General features: G+C 35.1%; 2 protein-coding genes across 3 annotated transcripts; one reads left to right on the top strand and one right to left on the bottom strand.

Annotated features, from left to right (window-relative positions):
- Window positions 1-1,168: 1,168 nt before the first annotated feature.
- On the top strand, window positions 1,169-8,520 carry LOC141612132 (putative beta-1,4-xylosyltransferase IRX9H). Of its 2 annotated transcripts, XR_012528991.1 has the most exons (4): window positions 1,169-2,081; window positions 5,958-6,204; window positions 7,269-7,902; window positions 8,125-8,520. XR_012528991.1 is itself a non-coding variant. In XM_074430851.1 (3 exons), the coding sequence occupies exons 1-3, from the start codon at window positions 1,342-1,344 to the stop codon at window positions 7,437-7,439; spliced, it is 1,158 nt and encodes a 385-aa protein (XP_074286952.1). In that variant the 5' UTR covers window positions 1,169-1,341; the 3' UTR covers window positions 7,440-8,071. The 2 variants fall into 2 exon arrangements, 1 of the variants encoding a protein (XP_074286952.1); XM_074430851.1 differs by lacking the exon at window positions 8,125-8,520 and having other exon boundaries at window positions 7,269-8,071.
- A 496-nt stretch (window positions 8,521-9,016) lies between these two features.
- Window positions 9,017-12,598, bottom strand: LOC141612121 (putative cytokinin riboside 5'-monophosphate phosphoribohydrolase LOGL10). The gene is made up of 7 exons (XM_074430840.1): window positions 12,186-12,598; window positions 11,538-11,635; window positions 11,134-11,164; window positions 10,924-11,023; window positions 10,413-10,483; window positions 9,533-9,676; window positions 9,017-9,441 (listed from the first exon to the last, which is right to left on the bottom strand). The coding sequence occupies exons 1-7, from the start codon at window positions 12,330-12,332 to the stop codon at window positions 9,346-9,348; spliced, it is 687 nt and encodes a 228-aa protein (XP_074286941.1). The 5' UTR covers window positions 12,333-12,598; the 3' UTR covers window positions 9,017-9,345.
- Between the last annotated feature and the right edge of the window lie 12,546 nt (window positions 12,599-25,144).

Here is a 25,144-nt window from a genome sequence, read left to right as displayed (position 1 = left end):
AATAAGTGCATCTTATTTATTGAGATCAATATTGATGGAGATGATTAAACATATTCATCAACATATGCTTTTAATATCCATTAAAATGTGTTAATCAACGCATCAAACAAATCAATTACTAACGTTTAATCCTCTACATCATATATTCACATCCTCTTAATACCAAAAAAATGGGGTCGAACAAAGATCATTAGTATCATCACCGTAACTTAGTTGGCATCTGCATTTACTTGGATAAATATAATTTCGGAGTATTGCTGAATTTCTTAGGTTGTTTACCAAATTTTATAGTCGATATAAATTACAAATTTCTGTATAAGACGACTTACAAAAGAACTTTGTAAAACAGATCTTTCAATAATTACCATTTTATTTAAATGGGTTATGATATTTGTATTAATATATCCGTTTTACAATTTGTATGACTAGAGTTGTTCATGAACGGGATGACCCATTAGGCCCGTCCCATCCCCTAACAAAGCAGGCTTGGAAACGTATTTTCCAATATTTACAAAGGCCCAGTCAAACACCCGCCAAAAACTCGAGAACCCACTTGTCTGTGGGCCAAAAAAATCATACTAGCCCTGCCACGTCCGACCTAAGCCCTCATTTAACCACCTCTATAGTTGTATCTGTTTAGACATGCCAAACGGTTGATGGGGTTTACTTGGGCCAATTCGGGCGAGATCAGTTCAGGTTTGTCATATTATCGTGTTAGTTTGGATCGGGTCGGGTTGTTTCGGGTGTTTTTGGGTATGTTGGTTTGTCATTTTCGTGTCAAGCGGGTCCGGTTATTTCGGGTTCGGGTTATTTTCGGGTCAAAGATTATAAGAGAAAAAAGTATGTTTAGTGTTATTAGCTATTTATCCTTTATTATAACGTAAATAATATTAAGTGTAATTTTAAATTAGTCATTTCATGTCTTATTTGTTCATTATAGTAATGTTTTGTCGGTCATTTTCAAATAGGGTCAGTTTTGAATCAACATAGCCCATGTCATGTTCGGGGCGGGTTGGGTCGATTTCGGTCTCAGGTCACATTTAAGGGTTATAGTTTGGGTCAATTTCGAGTATGAGATCAGCCTTTTCGGACCGGTTAATCGCCGGGTTGTTTTTTGGAGGTCAATATCCGTCCTTTAGAGTGAGAGACGATGATGTTACAGTGTTACACCCACTAATCATTGTACTCGATCCACCCTGTCATTCAACGTGCTGTCCCTCCACTCTCTCTAACTCTCCCCTCACATGGTTTCTCTCTCTTCTCAGATCGTTCATCCTATTTTGCTCAATCCTCCCTAAATTAGGGCACAATTTCTGTGCTCCAAACTTCAATTCCGTCACAATGTCACCATCTCCATCAACATCTTCACCACGAACTTCATCATCATCAGGTAAATCTTCAAGCTCAAGCTTTATCATCAAATTACGCCGATTATTCGCCGGCGAAGGATTATCGCCGCCGTCAAAACCTTCCAGACGAAATCCATGGCGTAAACCTTTCTACAGGTGTTTGCTTTGCTTCATTATCGGATTTTTGTTAGGCGTTTTATCGTTCGCTAATGTTGATGAAAATGTTTATAATCGCGATTTCGCTTCCGATAATGTCAATCGAGAGGAAATCAGTCAAATCACTGTGAGAGAAATGCCTAAAAACGACGTTGTTTTGAAGTCGGAGGAGGAAATCAATGTCGCGCCCAAATCGCTTGAATTATCGATGGATATTGATTATAGACCTAGGAAATTGTTGATAGTTGTGACGCCGACGTATAATAGGGTGTTGCAAGCGTATTATTTGAATAGATTAGGGCAAGTTTTGTCACTGGTAGAGGCGCCGTTGTTGTGGATTGTTGTGGAAATGGAAGCTCAGTCGCCGGAAACAGCAGCGATTTTGAGAAACACGGGGGTAACGTATCGACATTTGGTGTGTCGGAAGAGCTTGACGGATGTGAAAGACAGAGGTGTGCAGCTGAGGAATACTGCTGTTCAACATATTGAGCTTCACAGACTTGAGGGCATTGTTTACTTTGCTGACGAAGATAATGTTTATTCAATCGAGCTGTTTGAGGAAATTAGGGGAATTAGGTATGATATCTTGATGCTTTTACATTGGTGTTTAGTTTAATTTGTGCCCTTTTTTGTGCTGGTCAATGTGATTATTTGCTATTTTTAAGGATGTGATTATTGCTTATCGTTTAGATCCACACAAAGATGCCCTATTAGGAGACTCTTATGGTCTGCCCCCATGTCATGGTCTACCCCATGTCGAGGAGCTAGACACTTGTCCATTTCTCTAGTGTATTTGGCCACTTAGTAATGTAGTTAGTGTTTACCGGTTTGAACCTTTGGGTGTAGTCTTCATGGAAATGCACCCTTGTTCCCCCGAACACTTGGCATTCCCCTTGGTTTGGATACATGCCTGGGAGCCTCCAACATCTCCAAGGCTCCCACACGGTCCATGGTACTTGCTTTCCCACTCTATCAATCATCGATGAAGTTTTCGAGGTTTGCCCCTCTTATGCAGAAAAAAAAAATCATCGATGAACCAATGAGTTCCGCATAAACCTGTCCGAAGACTGGTATGTGATTCCAAGTCATTAGCTACGGTACTTTTGAGCCAAAATGAAAAGATGAATGTCCATCATCAATTCAGGGTCATGGGACGACGTACCAAGAATCCTAGTCACAATTATCAACTTTGGTAAACGAGAGCAATTCATGTAAACAAAAACAACAGTTCTTATATTGAAAGCAAGCAAAAATAATTAACAAAGCTTGACGTAGGAAGCGGTTTTTGTCGACTAGTATTCCATAAATAGGCTTATTTGATGGTGCAATTCTACTACTAGGAGACATTGATTGTGTAGAATAGCATTATGCTTTCTAAAAGGTTAGAAACCTCTACAAAACCTAATTTCATCACCTAAGATTCGACAAGCAGGAAGTAATTTTCGAGTATGACTTACAAAAGTGCAACTTATTACAAACTAAGGTGCGAAAATGTAAATTTTAAGGGGTCCAAGTGTGCGGACCATCACACATTGCTTGTGGTTGGCCTACTGGATGTGGCTAGGTTTCAACTTCCGATTAATATGAAGTTGAATAATAATAGCGATATCAAAGGATATGATGTTGCTTTTGAGGAAATTGTTGATGAGTACAGTAGTCGTTCCGTGGTATGCTATTGTAGCTGATAGAGAGCCTGATTTTTTTGATTGTCTTCCATACTGCCTGAATCTGGAAGATTTGCTTAAATCTTGTCAGGATGTTGTCGCCATCTATTTTTTGTACTGTTTTGTTGATTTTTTTTTTGTCATGGTGTTAGCATGCTTATATGCTTTTTTTGTCATCTGAAGTATGATATTTTTTGTCGTAACACATGTTCTGTTTGATAGCATTGTTTACTTTGCGGATGATGATAATGTTTATTTGCTCGACATGTTTGAGGCAATTTGAGGTATTAGGTATAATATCTCGATGCTCTTTTGTAGGTATTTCAATGAATTTGTATCCATTTTGTTCTGCTGGTTTATGTGATAATTTGCTCCTCTCTTCCATTCAGCCAATTCATACCATATTGCCTTTCATTAAATTTGAAGAATCAATAAGGAATATGTACAATTGGACTCTTTTACCCCTATATTTTAAATTCTGCGTTCACTCCTTCACTCCTCTACATATCCCCACTACCCCTAATCACCACCGGCGTCTCTTCCTTAGAACCGCCGACCACCTGAACCCTGAAACCCTCGAAAACCAACATCAATCCACCCAAAAAATCCCCACCCTTCAAAACCACCCCCTCCCCTACGTCTCCAGCGCCAGAAATCGCACTCTACCCCTATCGTGTGACGACCACTCCTTTCTCCGCTGCTCTCAAGCCTAGCTTCGCCGAGTCATTCACTGTGAAAACACCACCCTAACGCATCATCTCCCACTCTATGACAACTTTCTCAAAAGCACCATCACAATCACCATCATATCCTTATATATCACTAGTTTTATTCTACTTTACTATAATTGGAAGTTGAAAAACCATATCCATTAGGTCAATTACAGAAAGCAATGCATGCCAATGTTTCAAGATCACAATACCAAAGGCTGGTCAACATAACAAACCGATAGAGGGTATTGTTACCATGATTTGGAAAAAGCTACATTCACCACAGTTAAAGGAGACCACATTACATGAGATGTTATTACAAACTCAAAGCAACAATCACATCTTAAAAAACATTCCCTCTACTTTGGATTGATACCCCCTTTCCTTTTTCAGCTCGTTTAGTGCATTCCCATTTCCTTAAATGGCAAAAATAAACCGTCCAAATGACCGAAATATCCTTATCATCCCCTATCTACTAAAAGAATAGGTGGATCTAAAATTTTCCTTCCAAAAAGCATCTTCTTAAATAAGGAATACATTACAATTAAGTCCATTTATATTAAATAAGGAAACTAAAAATTATTATTTATTTCATTAAAATTAATCTTTTCATCAAATTATATTATTTTCACTAAACTATATTCTCTTAATTAAATATAAATAAATTTTTTATGAAATTATAAATTGCTAAATCTTTTATTGATGCTATTATTTGAGAATGACTTGACGTTTAAAACAAAATTGTTAATCGCTATTATTACTTTAGTGACAAAAAAAAGTTGAGAGAATTTAATAATTAACATCATTAGCTTTGTAGTATAAAAATTATTTTGTTTAAAATACATTTCAGCACATTACTCAATGAATCTTCTTAAATAAGGGATAAATTACAATTAAGTCCATTTATTAAATAAGAAAACTAATAATTATTATTTATTTCATTAAAATTAATCTTTTCATCAAATTATATTATTTTCACTAAACTCTAAACTATATTCTCTTACTTAAAATATAAATAATTTTTTTATGAAATTATAAATTGCTAAATCTTTTATTGATGCTATTATTTGAGAATGACTTGACGTATAAAACAAAATTGTTAATCGCTATTATTACTTTAGTGACAAAGAAAAGTTAAGAGAGTTTAATAATTAACATCATTAGCTTTGTAGTATAAAAATTATTTTGTTTAAAATACATTTCAGCACATTACTCAATGCTCTTGATTAATTGTCAGTTAAAACTTTTTTTTTTTTTTCTCAGAGCAAAATACAATGACGAGAATATGAACAATTAATAAGATACCACTATTATTAAGTAATTTATTAAAAATAAAAAAACTATATACCGTGCATTTATTGCACGGTGTCTAAACTAGTAATATGCACGGTGTCTAAACTAGTTATTACTAACTAGCTCTTCCTTAATACATACACATCCCTCATCCTCTTTCTCCACCTCAGTCCACAACACCATCACCAAGCACCACCACAACCCACCGCCTGACCCACTGGCCACCGCCTTTCTCAAAGCCTAATCTACAGCCACCTCGCCACTACCGGATCCTCACTGCCGCCAGGCCCACCACCTCCTCATCATGACCACCTACCACATTGAACACCCACCACATCGACTATAATCCAGCACCAACCACCGAAACACCACCTTAAAAATTTCTAGTGAATTTTCTGTCTTGTTCGTTTCATTCTATAAATGTACTCTAAACTAAAATTCTGTGTTAGCTCTCATCAAACAATATTTTTGAGCCTGTTTTGTTATTGTATTCTCCACTTCATTTATGGTGTCATTTGCCTGGAAGATATTTGGTCATTTTCCTGGAAGAAATTCTGTGTTAGCTCTCATCAAACAATATATTTCCTTTCATAAACTAGAAAATTTTATTAAAGGAAATATAACAAGAATAAGTGAAAAGGGTAAAGGAGAGGGAAATTGGTCCATCCAATTTCCTTTGTATCGAAAAGCATTCAGTATTCAGGATTGACCATATTATTTCATTGCTCTGTTTCTCTCTATGCTTGATCAAAATACCTAAAATCAAGTTCTTGTAACATTTACAGTCGTTTTGGCACTTGGCCTGTTGCAATGCTGGCACAAGGTAAAAATAAGGCAATTCTTGAAGGCCCTGTGTGCAATGGGAGTCAAGTAATTGGATGGCATACAAATGAGAAAAGCAAGAGACTTCGAAGATTTCATGTTGATATGTCAGGATTTGCATTTAATAGCACCATTTTGTGGGATTCTCAGAGATGGCAACGTCCGCTTTTGAATCATGTACTGCAGCTGGACACTGTCAAGGATTTTCAGGTATTCACTTTATGTGTCATGCTCTTGCGTGAGCTCTTTGCATGATATCTTATGAGTTATGATTAGACCTACCAAGTACCATAGGGTTTCCAAGGGGGATGGAGTGGGTGCATCTGCACCCCTCATTTTCCAGAAATACCCACATTTTTGTGCAAATAAGAACATTAAATATATTGGTCTAGTGGTGGTTGATATTATTTCTTACTTGAAGGTCATGGGTTCAATCCCTATAATTAATAATTTTTTTTCCCATGTTATTTTACCATTTGCTTTATCCAATCAAATTTAAGAAACTTTTATGTATAACTCGATTTTCATTGCAAGAAATTTTTAGGCACCCCCATCAACCAAATCCTAGACTCGCCTCTAAAGCAAGTACCAAGGTCATTTGTGTTGGCTCATAACGGGTTCGGGTAATTTATGGTGGATTGTTATTGGGTCAATTCAAATTTGGATTATTTTTGAGTTGGTGATTGCTTGTCGGATTAATTGTTGTTTGTCGGATTAATTGGGTCATTTTAGGAATTTGAGGTCGTTTTTTTTTCTCTTAAATGGTCATTTTAGAGATAGGTTGTGTCAGATTTCTGTGCGGTTCTTGCTTCATGTTTACTACAGGTGGTTTTGTTTTTGGATTTGGGTTCAATTGGGTTTGTGTCCCGTCATCTGGGATGGGTTATCCAGATTGAGCTATTAGCCAGGGATACTTGGCCAAACTTGCCTGTTTGCGTTTACGAAATTTCAACCCTCTTGAATTTAACTGGATCAGATCCAAAAGAAAGCAGTATCATCGTTCTGGAATATGGCTAAATGGTAAAAAAAAAAAAAAAAAAAAAAAAAAAAAAAAAAAAAAAGGCACACCAGAGTGAACTTTTGAAAAGAACGTAAAACGCATGATCTAGGCTTCAATAGGGCCGTCAAAATAGGTCAAAAGGGTTTAAAGCGGGATCTGTTGGTACGCAAAACAAGGTGTTATCACTATATTGTTACAAAGGAAGGCGGACAATCTTTTTGAATAAATGTTGTTGGAGTTTGTTTACCATTTTCTGATACTTAGTATTTTTCAGGAGACAGCGTTATTAGAGCAAGTCATCGCAGAAGAAAGTCAAATGGAAGGCATTCCTGACAGTTGTGGGAAGATAATGAACTGGCATCTGCATTTGGATGCTCATGGTGCCAAGTATCCGAGGGGTTGGATGCTTCAGAAGAACCTTGATGCTGTTTTGTCCATTAATTGATTGGATTCAGCATTATTATTATGCTTACAACTTTTTAAGCCCAGAATCCAGATGCCAAAAATTAAGTTTAGATGGATTAGTTTTGGGAGTTATGGAATGGACTAGCTTGGGAGATATTAACTTTTGTGACCTGACGACAAACCAAGAGGGACTCTTCCTTTCTTTTGACGACGAACCAAGAGGAACCTTCCCTTTCTTTTCCACTGGTTCTCCTTCCTCCCCTTTTGTCTCACTGAAATATCCGAACAAAACTAGAAAGACAACTATGCCTGCCATTTCCGGTGATCAATTGCATTGGTATTCAGCTGTATTTCTGATGTTGTTAGACACTTGCATTGCATATGACAAACCGCAGCATCTGCTTCAGTCATCTTGCTATCGGTCACTTCTGTTATACAAGAAGCAGGTTGGTCATCAACGCTTTAATGTTCGAGTAAAGATTTCTATTCATTGGAGATAATCTGTAAGTTCCCTAACGAAGAATTTTCGTTTTGGGTGTAGAGTTTTGATAGTTCTTCAGCCTTGGCTGCCTTTGTATCACGGTTAAAATGAGAAGTTGCTATTTGAATGTAGGGTCTCTTGCAATTATAATTAGGATAATTATGGAATCAAATCTCACTTCCTTTTAACATCTTAATCTCGCCTTTTTCTTTTTTGGTGTGCATTGACAAGGTTTTTGCAACAGATCAAGTGTTGTACATCAGCATTTTGATGACAAGGAAAGCTTGCTGATATATCATTTGCAAGGACAGAGACAAGGACTGTTGTTATGCAGCAGCTAAGGTGCGAAGTAGTTAAATTGTTGCGGATTATTCTCCTTTGTTTTGGGTGGGTGTAGATGGAACCACAAGTACAGTTCTAGTGTTTACGGACTTCAAGCCCACGTCTGTGCCGTGTTCTAATGTTTGATAACCTTGTCTTAGTTGCAATCTACCTCTGCTGTGGATTATGAATGTGACTACATTCACTGCAAGTAGAAAGTTCAGTGTATATTGGTTTACAAATTACAGTACATCAAGACAACTAATTAGATCCAATTATCAGGTGGGCGATCTTCTCCTCCCATCCCGGTTCTTCTCAATACCTACCTACATCTCTAAATCAAGGTTTAAAGAGAAAAGAGAGACGCTGACAATCCTAATAAATCTTGCGTTTGTGGTTTAGTAAATTGCTCGGGTGCAATGGAGGATTTTTTTATTCTTGGATCTAGTGAAATGAAAAAATTTCTACCATTGGTGAAATTTGAATAAAAAGTATACCACCCTATTCTCTTCCATCTTCCATTCCTCTCCTCCTTCGATCTTACTTTCATTTTTGAACAAGGTCGAAATGTAATTGAAAAGTATGCATCCTTAAGGAAGCATATGCATGCATCCTGATCACTATATTGAAAACACAAATCGTCGGCAATATATGAGGGGGATTCGAACCCATGTGTTGTCATGAATCATGATACCTCTGTTTTAATCATTAGGCTAAGATCTCTTCGCTATATAGAACGGATGTTGCAACAAATGGATGATACATAAGGCCATATGGGTTAATATTCATGTGCACCCTGACAGTAGAAACTCGGAACTCAGTTTTAAAACATTGATTAACAATAACTATTATGAAATCCAAGAATAATAATAATACAAGAAATCAAGATATAAGAAATGAATAAACAACTTACATATTCATAAATAGTTTCAGACTTATATACTAAGTTCTTAATTCTATTAACAATTGATACTAGAAAATCTGTTCCTCTATTCTCACCGTCACTACTTTAAGTACACACTAAACCTAATTATGTAATGTTTTACCCCAATTTCCTTAGTACCCAAATTCTACCGCAGTTAAAAAACTTGATTATTACTGCACTACCAATTTTACTGTCACACGTCGACCATTGACTGAAAAGTCAACGAGAGATTTCTGACTTGGCCGTACCAAATCCAAGCTGTTGCTCCATCTCCCAGCTCAGGCGTGGGGCCCCATAATGCTTTGGAATATACTCCTGCACAATTGCCACGTGGACAGCTGAGATTACTTGGTTCATGATTATTTAAATGGATAAAAATGACATGTGAGAGAGATGATGATGATACCTCAAGTTTAGACATGAGTTCATGGGCAGTTGGGGCAGATACAATAATGTTACGGGCAGCTGGGGTTACAAAACCTTCGTCAACAGTCTTGTCTATGAAGGACAACAATGAGTTGTAGTATCCATCCACATTCAACAATCCTACCTGTGTTTTCAATTTAATCATCCCATTGCAAGTCATTAGTTTTGTATTAGTGTAAAAATCGGAGTTGAATTTGAGCTCGTATTGAAAATCGGGTGATTTTAATTATTAGATTATTAGATAACTAGCTAAATTCTGAATAGTCGAGATAACTGGATTCTCGAGCAAAAAAAAAACAATATTGAAATTGCAAGTGGTCTCTATATTTCGAGGATGGCTTAATCATATTATTGTTTTATTTACCGGTGATTGATTTGAAATCGTATAATAGATTCCGTTTTATAACTGTTTAAATATATGCTCGACATAATTAAGATTCCATTATTTCTAGAGACCCTAACATTACAACATTATGATGCTAAAATCAAGTGGAGCACTTTGTTAAGTTGTTTAGAGTGGATCGTGTTTGTTTATGAACCACATTTTGTTCCACTATTCAATTAACAATCGATCTAATCTTTACAAAAAGTAGCAATTTGTCATATAGAGTACACTATTATTCCTTAAGAAACATATGGCATTGACATTGTGAACATAATTGTTCTTTTTGTTTTGTTATTAGTTCCATCAATTATATTATCACCAAATATTTGTGTTTTACTTACAAGTTGAGACTTGACACAATTTTAACTTTTCTGTGATCAATTATATCTTCAGTTTTTAATTAACAGATTAATCTTATTGGAGTTATCGCTAATTAAGCTGTTAAATTATCAAGCTTTTAAGTGAAGTAAATTACCGGCTTTTCATGAATTCCGAGTTGAGCCCAAGTTATCACTTCCAGTAATTCTTCTAGTGTTCCATAGCCTCCTGTAAAATGAAAATTCATAACTTAATTTGTTAAAATCATCTCAATATATGTATGTTGTAGAAATTGATCATACTTATTTAATACGGAGTAATTAAATATAAGATGATTGTGTGATTGATTCCTTTGGAGTGCAAATGTACCGGTCAAATATTTTCGACTATCATATTTTTAATTTTGTGGTATTTTTCAGGTGATATGTATAGTAAACTTTAGGTAGGCAAAACATCTGATACTTACAAACGAGTGAATATATCCCTTCGACTAGAAGAATATACGAACAATAGTGTCAATGTAAAATCACGTGTTATTATGATAAACTTTTAGATTCGGGAATTAGCCAATAAAGTTTTACCTATTTTCAATACCGAATCAGTAATTTAATTCTTAATCAAAAAATTAAGAGCATATTAAAATAGTGGTCAAAAAAAGGAGATGGTACCAGGTAAAGCAATGAAAGCATCAGCTTGACGTGCCATTTCTGCTTTTCTTTGATGCATACCCGACACCGGCCTCACTTCCCCTATCGTCTCTCCCGTTATCTGTCATTTTACATATACTTATTTATTTATAATTCACTTTACTACATAAAAGAAATTAATATACTCGTATTTAGTTCACATCACGGAAATAAAATGGATCCGAATGGTACCTCTTTAGGCATAAGGGACTTCGGTATCACTCTGCACGTTAAAACACCATATAAGAAAAAAACAATTTTTAAAATAAATTGACAAATTTATCGAGTATTTTTATAGCTACTTTTGATGAAAGTTAATTAACTACGAGTAATTTATATGATTATCGTAGTAGGGTTATAAATTATACTCGCACCCTCTCAAAATATTGGACGCAATGACTAAGGCACGGGTCGTCCTATATACATCTAGAATCCTATATTAATCAGCTTAAGAATAATATTATACTCGCTTCATTCACTTAAATTAAAGTCGATATATACCATAAGAGAAAAATGGGACGACCCATGCGCACTTAAAATAGTATTTTTCGATGATAAATTCGTATTAAAAGTGAAAATGTAGTAAATAAATTTACCCCAAGACATGACGACCACCATTGTAGACAGCTTGAGAGACCAAACCCATCAATCCAATGCTTCCTCCTCCATATACCAAGTCTATTTTCCTTTCCACCTGCCATTTATTTAATTTAATTTAATTTACTTACTAACCAAGTTACTTAATTCCCACTTTTGAGAGATTAAAGCACTAAAATATTAAGCAAACATATATAATTATTCTAAGGAACAAATTATAAATCAATTGTATTAAAAAGTTCCAAACTTGTATAAAATGTGAAAACAACACTTCAACCTCTATGTTCCTATATCAACAACATAGCATCTTTAGTTTTTTTTCATTAACAAAATAAGATTGATTAATAGATATTCTATTCACAACATTACAAACAATATATATTGTTCTTTGTTAATTTGATGCTGTCGGGATTTGAACTAAGGTAATGAGTGCCACCGCTCAGAATTTACCAACTAGGCTAATTAACATCTGCACAATATATATTGCTCATATTCTATATTTAAACTTGCTTTTTCATCATGGACGTATAAAAATAATCCCATACACCTCATGCAACGACTTTAAACGATAGATGAAACGTATAAGCTATTATAAAGTCGTTATATATCGTACAACAGTCTTATGTAAGCAGAAAAGTGGAAAATACCAGTTGATTAGCAAGTTGAAGAGCAGCAAGCTGGTAGCTAGGATTCTTGCCAGGACTACTACCACAAAACACACAAATTCTCTTAAATCTAGAACTTGTTGCTAAACTCTTCTTCATACTAATTTGCTTTTCTAGTTTGTTTTCCATGTCTAAAAATAACTAAAATTTTGCTTCAAATAGTTTGTTGTTTATTGTAAATCTTGGATATGAAAAATTGATAATTTTGTAAAATTTAGTATGACAATTTCTTCAATAAATAAGATAAGGGTAGTGGTTTATATTTTTGGGTGCTAGTGTTTTGTTTGCAAAAAAAGGATTTGGGATGGAGCCTAAAAATGCCCAAAAAGATAGGAATAGTAAAGTTTTGAGAGAGATTAGAGGGAAGGTGACCACTAATAATAATACATATGCATTACACTTAGGTTGGGTCCTTTTATATCACAAAAACACAATGATTCTTCTCTACACGTCTCTCTAATTCTTACCTCATCACATTTTTATTAACTAATGCAAAAAGTGGACTATCTTGTCCAACATTAAATGAAATTATTGTAAAGATAAAGACGGAGCACGTATCGGATATCCAATTTAAAGTGTTAGTTCGAATTAGATATTATATTATAAATTTTAAAGTCTGATATTTATATTCGGTTCAAATGTTTTAAATATTTAAGTGTAATCGGACCGGATATCTAATACAAACTTAACTTTCAGGTCAGATATCTAAAAGATAATTTTTCGATCGGATATCTAAAGGATAATTTTCCGATCTGATAACAAAAATATCGGATCGGATATTTGATACAAACTTAACTTTCGGACTAGATATCTAAAAGTTCGGATCGGTTCGAATAATTGGTCTTTTTAACCCTAATAAAAATCAGAGAGTAAATGTAAGCTATGTGATACATATAATTTAAGTTTCAATTTCGTTAATATTATAATTATATTATAAGCTTATTATATTTGAAAATAAATAGTATTATGGTTATCGCTACCTCACCTCTAGCACAAACTATTCTTTTGTATAAAGTCATGATTCTTTTATATCATTTTTTTAAGGTAAGAAAATTAGATCGATCTTTGAAGATTGGACCAATCAACCTATTTCATGTACTCAATCATCACAAATAGGATTATACACCCAGTTGTATCATAAGTATTGTACAACCAAAGTATAAGAATCTGAGTTTATATGTATTTTTTCCGAGCTAATTCAAAGTTCACGTTTTTAATGTGTAAATGGATGAGTTCATTACTTTCTAATATAAAGCTCATATTATTTAACATAAAGCTCGGATACTTTATCACAAAGCTCAGATTCTACACCATACAACATATATAACAGGTTGTATAATTCATAAATTGATCAATCACCTCTGCCTCAAGCTACTCCTTTATGATACAATACTCTCCCTAACCTATTGAAACTGTGAATTTATACAAAAATAAGCTGACATTATCACCATTTGAAAATAATACTATATGGTAATATGGAGTAGTATGCATTAGCATTGTACTTCTATATGATATTTGTTCATGACAATGACCATACTTATCATTTTGTGAACAATATTTTTATTAATCGAATCGGCTACTTTCTATACACTTTTTAAACTAAATTTGGTGATGGAAACTCAATAGCCTAAGTAAATAAAAAAACTGACATATAAGTTGTCTTTTTGATTAATTATTTATGTTTCGGCTATTATTATTGACCTATTTAACAATACTTATATTTGAAAGTAAAACATCGGCGAGACATTTTTAAACAATGTGACAGAGCAAGGATTTGCAGTTAGGGGAGGCGACCAAGTAATAGCATACGTAAACTTAAAAAAATTCGGCAATTTTAACTAAAATTTTCGAATTTCTCTTAGCCTTTGGGGCCGAGTACCCCTGTTATAACTCCCTTAAATCCGCTACTATTCAAATATATATCAAAATTTAAGGAAGTTCTTACACATAATCTCTAGAGAAGTACAAACTTAGTTTCATGTAAACACTAATATCTTCTAATTGCTTCAGTAAATAAAACAAAAATATAGCCCGCAATGAAGGGCACTGAAATACTCCCTCTATTCCGGTCATTTGTTATCCTATTTTATTTTGAGGTTTTAGTTGTTATCCTTTCTATTTTAGGAATGTATTTGATGAACAATTTGATCATTCACACCCAATTTAATCAACTTATTATTTAATAATTGACTCCATTCTCTTTCTTTGATCTTTATGGTAAAATCAAAGAACAACAATTAACCAGGACGGAAGAAGTAGTAGACATCATGGCACATTTTATGGGACTACTCATCTATCAAAACTATATAATCATACACTTCAATTCTAAACACTTGTCACTTTATAACAAAATCGACTAAAGAAAGCCATCACTATGTATAATTGTATATATAACCTTAGCCACTTACGATAGCTACATATGTCATCCTTGAATCAACTTCAATTGCTTTTATGTTATTGATGTTCATCGTCTTGCCAATTACGATAATCAACCTGGAAACTCGTAGGTGGACGAAGTCTTTACCTCCGATTCTCCAAACATTGCTTCTGTAGCTCCTGTGGATTTTGATTAATATTAAAAAAAAAAAAAAAAAAAAAAAAAAATAGAACAATGTTTTCCAAATAGCTCAATAAAATAACCTTAGATTATAGTATATCGCTTTGAAACTTTTAGATTCACATTTACACGTGTTGGAATATAGAGTTAGTTAGGCGGTTAGTTGTTGTAAGAGTTTGTTACAAAGTTTGTTAGGTTTCTTTATTCAAGCTGCTGTAACTTGTCTATATAAGGCAAAGTATCTCAATCATTGTAACACACAACATATTATTGCAATACACACGATTTCTCTATTCTTCTCAATTCTCTCTCTCTCTGCTTCTCTTGATTAATCTGTCAACTACAATCAATCTCTTCTGCATACTATGATCATCATGTTCTATACACTACAACATGGTATCAGAGCAAGGTCATTAATTTGATCTTGTTTCTGTTTACTAGTGTTTGCTTCCGCTTTTCTTTTTTACATCTTCATCCTTTTTTTAGTGTATCTTCATCTTTCATCTAGTATATCTTCATCGTTCTTCATTCTTACAATCTTCATACAAAACACAAAATTTTCCTTTTCTTTCAACAGATTTAATCACAATATGCCTGAAACAGATAACCAAACTATTGGGGTGGATGATCCTCATTACATCCATCCATCTGATGTTCCTGTGTCCAAACTTGTTGCAACACCATTTGATGGGTCTGGTTTTGGAAACTGGAAACGCTCAATGCTCATTGCTCTCTCTGCCAAGAACAAGCTTGGGTTTATAGATGGCAGTATTCCTCGTCCAGCAGCTACAGCAGTTACAGCAAGAAACTGGCAAAGATGTAATGATATTGTTTTCTCCTGGATCTTGAATTCACTTTCTCCTGAAATCAGTGATTCAATTTTTTACAGTACCAGCGCAGAAGTTGCTTGGAAAGAGTTAGAAGATAGATTTGGGCAGTCTAATGGAGCTCAACTTTATGGTGTTCATAAGAAGTTGAATGATTTTTCTCAGGGTACTGATGGTATAGTCACATACTTTACCAAAATAAAATCAATATGGAACAAGATTGATGGAATGGGGATGAATCCTCAATGCACTTGTGGTTGTACTTGTGGTGCCAAAGTAAAACAACATAAGTTTCAAGAAGATCAGAAAGTTGTTCAGTTCTTAATGGGGCTAAATGATTCTTATATATGGAGTCATAAGAGGAACCATACTGATGCAGAATCCACTACCTAAACTCGCTGTGATTTACAACAATCTTTTGCAGGAAGAAAGGCAAAGGGAAATACACAATTCTGCTGGAATTCAAATTGAGTCAGCTGCTTTGTATGCAAGAAACATGAATTACAAGAACAGCAACAATAAAACTTGGGGAAACAACAATGGCAACAACTTTGTACCAAGGAACAATAATCATCAGAATTCTGCTCCACCAAGACACAACTATCAGGGTGGTTTTCAAGGAAATTCTATGCAACAACCTGGTTATCCTCAAGGCAATTTTCCCAGGAATTATGGAAATCAAGCTAACAATCATGTATCTGACAAGGGTAAAACTGTGGTTCAAGAAAGGCCTTATTTCTTTTGTAACTACTGTAAGAAGGGAGGTCACACTGTTGATAACTGTCGCCATCTTCAGAATCGCAACAGAAGGTTTGCTGGGAATGTTTTTGGAAATCAAGACAACACCATAGGAACTTATGTTGGAGGTTCCATGGTGCAGGGTAATAATGGTCACAATTTGTAGTCTACTACTGATCAGAATCCTACTCAGAATGCAAGCACTTCAGGAAATAATACTTATGGTTATACAAACAACAATACTACTTATGGTTATACAAACAACAATACTTCTTCAGATCTTATGTTCACTGCAGCTAATTTTGCTAGTATGGACTCCACTATTCCTTTCAAAATTTCCTTTAATTTAAATGTTGTTGCAAATAATGTTTCTGCATTCTCTGATGTTTGGATTCTTGATTCTGGTGCAAGTGATCACATGTGTTTTAATAAGAATGATTTTGCTGATATGAGACACATTGATAGGCCCTATTGCATTTCTTTACCCACTGGACATAAAGTTACTATTGACACAGTAGGGACAGTCCACATAAATAATGATTTGACATTAGAAAATGTACTTTATGTTCCTTGTTTTCACTTTAATTTGTTGTCCATAAGTAAGCTTAACAAACAATTAAATTCTGTAGTGAGTTTTACTCCTACCATATGCTATTTGCAGGACCCTGCCAGGAAGCTCTTGATTGGTAAAAATCATAATGATCTATACTTGCTGCTTTCACAGAACAAGGACATCACCTCTGCTCATAAATTTGATAACAATTTAGCTAGCCTGAATAATGTTACTTCTAGTACTGTCTCTACTCAGACTTGGCATAGTAGGCTTGGCCATTTACCTGTATATAAAATGAAACAGTTGTCTTTGTGTGACAATGAGTCTACTGTAATTGCTTTAAGAACTTGCTCTATATGTGCTAAGGCTAGGCAACATAAACTCAGTTTTGCTGATAATACATCTATTTCTTTTGCTCCTTTTGAGATACTTCATATTGACATCTGGGGGCCCTATCATACTGCTACCTATAATGGCTACAAGTATTTCCTTACTATTGTTGATGATTTCTCTAGATGTACTTGGACTCATTTGTTAACTAATAAAAGTGATGCTTTCACAATGCTTAAATCATTCTTACAAATGATCAAAACACAATTTAATAGAACTGTCAAGATTGTTAGGTCTGATAATGCTTTTGAACTAGGGACTAGTACTTCTACTGCACAACTTTTAGCTGATCATGGCATTTTACATCAAACTACATGTTTCCTAGGTAGCACGGACACTTCTCCTAATCAGCCGTCCCGTGTCCGACACCGTGTCGGACACCGACACTCCTCGGACACACCTCGAAACGTGTCGGACACCTACAAAGCCGTGTCTAACTTTCTACATTTATTCGGGCACGTGTCCGACAAGTGTCCATGGTATTTCGACCGTGTCCGACGCGTGTCTATGACATTTGGACATCATTTGGGGTGAATGATGTTCTTTAAGCGTGAAATGAGCTGTCGAAAGAGGTTGATTAAAAGATTCGTTTGGATGGTAAATGAAAACGAGTTATAATCAAGGGCAAGTTTTACCTTCACTTATTTAAATTTAATATCAAATACTTTTATAAAAATAAAATCGAACGTTTATAATTATAAAATATATATTTTATTAAATTTAAATAACGTGTCCCGTGTCCTAAATTTCAAGGGATGACGTGTCACGTGTCCGTGTCGTGTCCGTGTCCCGTGTCCGTGTCCGTTTTGGTGCTACCTAGCATGTTTCCATACTCCACGGCAAAATGGAGTGGTTGAAAGAAAACATAAATACCTCCTACAAACAGCAAGGGCACTTAAATTTCAATCTAATCTTCCTACTAAATATTGGGGTAACTGTGTTTTGACTGCCACATACATCATTAATAGACTTCCTAGTAAAGTTTTGCAACATATGTCACCTTATCAATTATTATATGGTAAACAGCCTGATCTCACACATATGAAAGCATTTGGATGTTTAGTTTATGCCTCAACTACAAAACCTGGAAGAGATAAGTTTTCTCCTCGAGCTTCAGCTTGTGTATTTTTGGGCTACCTCTTTGGGAAGAAAGCCTATAAATTGTTAAACTTAGATAATCATGCCATCATTTGTTCAAGAGATGTCATTTTCCAAGAAACGACTTTTCCTTATGTCAAGGACACTTCCACATGTTTGCCTTTATCTGTGGATGACGCTGTTTTTACACAGCACACTCAAGACATTTTTATCCCTCACACTGACCCTGTCACTACATCTGCTACTGGTACTGTCACAGAACAGACCAACTCCCTTCACAATAATCACGTGCAAAATAATATTGTTGCTCCTGTGAGGCAATCTTCCAGGGCATCTAATCCACCATCCTACTTAAACAACTATGTTTGTCAAATTCCAAATAAGAAAAGTAACAATGCTTCTGCAAACTATTGTTGTCACACACTTACTTCTTTGGCTGAGCATTTTGTTATGGAAATTCCCTCTACTTGTTTGTCTGTTACTAACCTTAATGCAGCAAGAGATGAAACTCCCCATTTACCACCTCAAGAACCAAAGAATTATGAGGAGGCTTCTCACTTTTCTGAGTGGCAACAAGCAATTGATGCTGAGTTTAAGGCCTTGCATACTAATAACACATGGTCTGTAGTACCTCTTCCTCCAGGAAAGAAAGCAATATCGTGTAAGTGGGTATTTAAAGTTAAACACAAAGCTGATGGCACTATAGAGAGGTATAAAGCACGTTTGGTAGTGAAAGGCTATACACAAAGAGAAGGCATAGACTACACAGAAACTTTTTCCTCTATTGTCAAAATGACTACAATCAGAAGCTTGGTTGCTGTTGCTGTCAAAAAGGGATGGTCAATGACTCAACTTGATGTCAACAATGCATTCTTGCATGGTGACCTAGACGAAGAAGTCTATATGAAGGTTCCTCCTGGTATGCCTGTTCCAGGAAAGAATTTGGTCTGCAAATTGGAAAAGTCCCTGTATGGACTGAAGCAAGCATCCAGACAGTGGAGTGCTAAGCTTACTCAAGCTTTGAAAATGAAGGGTTACAAGCAATCATTGAATGACTATTCATTATTTATTAAGAAGACAGGCGGCAAAGTTGTATTCTTGGCTGTCTATGTAGGTGATATTCTCATTGTTGGCAATGATGATTTGGAGATAAAGAGTCTCAAACAATATCTGCATGACACCTTCAAGATAAAAGATTTGGGATCTCTGAATTTTTTCTTAGGCATGGAATTTTTAAGGCTTAAAGATGGTATTGCCATTACTCAGAGAAAGTTTGCAAAGGAGTTGATCAAAGAGTTTGGGTGTGATTCTTGTCGACCTGTTACCTGTGTTGGAGCTGGTGTCCTCCACAAATTAGTGTGATAACATTTGTAAATCTCTTACAGGTTCACAAGGGTATACTTCGTATATTTAATCAGTTGATTAACGTTTACCTAATAACGGTTGGCTTGCTAGAAAGTTTGACGTTATTATCATACAGATGGTGGTGATCAACTGGTCCCTAAAGGTCACACCTATAGGACGTGTTTGAGAAATGTGGTTATAGAAATATAATTACATTGATGCCCAAAATGACTAAAAAGTTAGTCGATGTGTTGATGAGATAATTATTTAATGAAAATTAAATAATATTAAGTTGAGACGAATTAACTGTCAATTCGTAAATTAAATATAATAAGTTATATTTAATTAAATATATATAATGTTAGCTTGGACGAATTAATCTGTTAATTCGTAATTAAATATAATCAGTTGTATTTAATATCAACAAGCTGAATGTGTCATAGTGGTAATAGTGAGGGTACACATACCAAGAGGTCATGGGTTCGATCCTCACTAGACGACAATTCAACACATATTATATTTTTTCGTCTTGGGTGCAACTAATAGGCGAATATCAATTTTGATATTGTTCTTAGGCCATATTTGCTAGGACCGAAGGTTATTTCTGAATATTTTACTTTTGTTTATGTATTTTATTTTATGACCTTAGATCATCTTTGTTAAATCGTTATAATCCTTCTAAATTAAGAGAAGTATACAGATTATTTCCCACAACCTGTCCATTGGATCCTACTATAAAATTAGACTCAGAATCAGGGAATCTACTGGACAATCCTTCAGAGTACAGGAAACTGGTGGGAAAGATGAATTTCTTTACCAATACCAGGCCTGATATCGCTTTTGCCATCCAATTATTAAGTCAGTTTATGGCTTTTCCCAGAACCCAACATTGGGAGGCTGCTATACACGTCCTGAGATACATTGCAGCAGATGTTTCTCAAGGAATTTTGTTGAACAACAAATCAACCTATGGTTTAGAAGGCTTCTGTGATGCTGATTGGGCATCTTGTCCCCTAACTCGCAGATCTGTAAGTGGCTTTCTTATCTTTATGGGTGGTAGTCTGCTATCATGGAAGTCAAAGAAGTAGCAGATAGTATTACTATCCTCTGCAGAGGCGGAATATAGATCTCTCAGAAGGATCACAGCAGAATTAGCCTGGCTTAGCAGATTGCTTCATGAGTTAGAAGTGCCTGACATTACTGCTATTCCAATCAAATGTGACAGCCAAGCAACTATCCATATTGCTAAAAATCCCGTTTTCCATGAACGGACAAAACACATTGATTTAGACTGTCACTTTGTTCGTGAGAAACTTTTAGAAGGTTTAATCTCTTTATTCTATGTTCCAACTAAACAACAACCTGCTGACATCTGTACAAAAGCTCTCAATGGCCCTCAACATCATTACTTACAAAACAAGTTGGGGATGTTCATCACACCCTCCAACTTGGGGGGGGGGGGGGGGTGTTGGAATATAGAGTTAGTTAGGCGGTTAGTTGTTGTTGTAAGAGTTTGTTACAAAGTTTGTTAGGTTTCTTTATTCAAGCTGCTGTAACTTGTCTATATAAGGCAAAGTATCTCAATCATTGTAACACACAACATATTATTGCAATACACACGATTTCTATATTCTTCTCAATTCTCTCTCTCTCTGCTTCTCTTGATTAATCTGTCAACTACAATCAATCTCTTCTGCATACTATGATCATCATGTTCTATACATTACAACAACACGTGGTTATATATTGCTTTAAAATTTTTAAATTCACCTTTCTGTATATGTAATAACCAACTAAATTATGTATTTTTAAAACTGCACATGCTTTCAAATGAGATATTTTAAAAAGCGTCCTCATTTAATTAATAAAATATAAACAAATCTACATAATAAAAAGAAATAGATAACAAAGATATAACTTATAATATAACTTCTTAGTATTATTTAGGACTTCTGATTCCGCTACCAACTTTTGCTCGCGTAATGTGTACAACTTTAGATTACCTAGCATTCCACCTTCCATAACATGAGATGCCGACTTCGACCCTCTTCTATCCGATTTTCCCACGTAAAATATTTATTCATCACTTGCTTTTTACTACTTCACTTTCAAATTTGTTAATTTAGTATTTAATAATACAAATCAATCTAATCAAAGTGGCTTTCATCATTACCATCTTTTGACTGATAATATTGGTTGGTATTCAAATTCACATCAATTGTATAATAATTAAGATTAACAAATTAGATTTAAAAGCGTGGTTAAGAAAAGAACGCATCACCAAAGATTATTAAGCTAATTGGAAGGTGGGGGAGATCAGAGAACAAGGCCTAACCCATGTAAAATCTACATTCAAACAAGTCGACTACTAATCTAAGCATTTCCACAAACGCAAATTCTTATTTCAAACGGGTTTTTTTCGTCTAAAATTTAGACGGAGAGAAGTAGTCATTTTACAATTAAAAGTAACCATTTTTAATGACATAATGTTAGGTTAACGTTACATCTGATATTGTTTACATCTTATTACAAAACTGTTCTGATAACTTTTTATCAAAAAAAAATGGTATATTTTATCGTAAATGGAGTTGTTCCACAAAATAGACCTAAAGCTTTATCTCTAATATTTAATTACATAATAGTCAAGCAAATTATGGACGTAAAATTCAATATAACACGAGCAAAAATTAAAAAGTAGTTCATGATAATAATAATAATAATAATATCAAGTAGTCCATAATTAATACTCCGTATTTAATTATGCATGGTGCATTGAACTGATTTTGGCAAGGGAATGGAATAGTTTGTCCACGTAAATTGTTGAATTTGCCGACAATTTGTCACATTTGCTGATAATGCCCTATGTTATGAGCCCTTGAAAAATTACTCTGTCATTAACTCCTACGAATTTCACGGGAAAAATAAAATAGTAGATATTGTCTTATTCGATAATAGCACGGCATGCAAACTTTGAACTTTGATCTGTTTAATATGATCATCACAGTTGGACTCTAGTATTGAGAAGTTAGGATAGAAGCAGCAACTGTGTCCTGAACGTGTCCCATGTGCCTCACCAGAGCCGCATATGGACTCCGCGAGTAGTCGTCTACCTGATGAAACCTTGACTGATTCAGATTCGAAATAACCTTAGCTATGCTTTTCCAACAAGAAGAGTCCTCATACCGCACTACATCTATCAACTCAAGCTTATGACAACTTGCTACAAGGTAAAACTTTGGATTTCTACCACCCAAGGTCCTTGTCTTTCGTGAGGGTCCGTACCCTTACCTCTAAAACTATCCAGACGGGAACTCCCCATGAGGATATTCATGGGACAGCAGAAGTTCCCACCTCTTCTTCTCCACCGGAGAGACTTTTAAACCGTATTGATGTTAAACAAACTAATGAATGTGTTGGGTTGGTTAAGGAGGAGACTAATTTACAGGTTGATAAGAAGATTCGCCTTAATTCGTCTTCACCCTATGCTGCTGAGATCTCGTTGGTCCCCTTTAAGTTTGCTGTTGTCAGGGATTACTCACTTACCGTTGAGAGACGCAATGTGTACTGCTACGCTAAAGGTCGAAAGGGTCATGTTTCGGCCATTCCGAGGGATTCATTACTGAATTCGGCCAAGATTTCATCTTCTTTTTGCAAGTACACCCGCAATAATGCTACTATTACGAGGATGAAGCGGAAGGATGCCCACTTAATCGAGTTTGACGCCTACTTCAATCCACCATTCAAGAAAACTCGTCTTTTTTCTTCACTTGCGACTACGTGTTATGTTTCTTCTGTTAGTTGGGTTTCAAGTGGTTTTGGGGTATCTAATACCCCTTTGTTTGTACTTTAATTGTACCCTATAGACCGGTTTTTATTTCTATAAAAGTTCATTGTTGTAAAAAAAAAAAAAAAAAAAAAAAAAAAAAATGACCCAACTAGAATGCAAACGAATCCAAAATGACAATCGAAAAATGTTAATGAGAAGTGAACAACTTGGTTTATGAAATTTTTATGTTTTGGAAATTCTCACTTGTACCCCTCTAGTATAGGTTAATTCCACTTATACTCTTATTTTCAGAAAAGTCCACTTATGCCTTCTAAGTTTTTAGTTATATACCAACCGTGACCATAAGTGTTAAGGGTTATACATTCATTTTCTATCCTTTTTCTCCACTTCATCATTTACTATTCCTTCCCACTCCTTTATCTACACCCGGTGAATTTGAGAATTTATGAAGAAATATAATAAATAAGTTATGAAAAAAGAAAAAAGTTTTTAAGGGTATTTCAAATGTTAAAGTAAAGTTTTAAGTGTTCAAGATGTGAAATGAAAGGTTTTTTAACGTCTTAATTGTTGGTGCTTGGTATTTTGGTCCCGATTACTATGTAATTAAGATATTGGAGTGTTGCCTTTCCGTAAAAGTAGGGGTATAAGTGAGATTAGCTTATACTTGAGAAGTATAAGTGAGAATAATTAGGAAGTTGGAGGGGAAGGGGAAACACCCTTAGGTTGCATGCAAAGCTTTCGATGACAGGACAGGAGAACGGCAGAACGGAACGACCTCGGCGACGACATGCAACACCAACCCAGCCAGCCGGACAAACAAGGAGTGACCCCATCTCTGGTGATAGAGTAGGAGGAGGAGGAGGGGAAATGTGTGGGAAAGAGAGGCGTGGATCAAGTAAGGAGATTAGGGTTTTTTTTGTTTTTTAGAGAGAAGGACGAGGTTTTGTTTTTACCGAGATAAGTTTGTGATGACAATAATTAGATAAGGTTAATAAAGAGTATGGTAAAATCCAAGCCAATTGTTTATCAAACCTATAACTCGGGTTTTGCCTCATTTATCGAATCATTCTATCCTTATTCCTTATCTATCCTAACTCAAATCTTAAGTGAAATTACTTGAATACAATCATCAATTTAGAGTAGTAAGTATCGCAAGAGCTACGTGCAATTACCGTGGAGGATCCGCTATGGTAATATGCTTCATCATCGAGATTCGAGACACATGAGACGGTGATACAACTCATGAACTGATTACCATTTAAGAATGGTGCCCTACCATTCGTGTTTTGCAATTACTAAATCACACAATCATACTTCATTTGTAAATTGTATAGATATTTATTGGCGGTGTATAACAAGCATATGCATGGAGTAATAATATAAACAAATCTAAATATAGTATACATAGTATGAAGACCAAAAATAAGATAGTTCCCACACGTATAGAGCTCGTGAAGACCCCCACACGGGTTCCTAATAAGCTAGAGACATGCTTAAGCTCAAGTCTTTGTTGTTGTACTTTTTTTAAAGTACAATAATGTACACAATTTTGTACCCACTCGTTGTCCTACCTCTCTTACGTCTCTATTTTTCTACAATAATTCACGACCCGCCCTTGGTGTCTTTGTTTCATACACTTAACATTTT

Source organism: Silene latifolia, chromosome 1 (assembly GCF_048544455.1).
Source record: "Silene latifolia isolate original U9 population chromosome 1, ASM4854445v1, whole genome shotgun sequence".
Taxonomy (NCBI): Eukaryota; Viridiplantae; Streptophyta; class Magnoliopsida; order Caryophyllales; family Caryophyllaceae; genus Silene; species Silene latifolia.
Note: the sequence above shows the minus strand (reverse complement) of the source record. Positions and strands in the feature narration are given on the sequence as shown.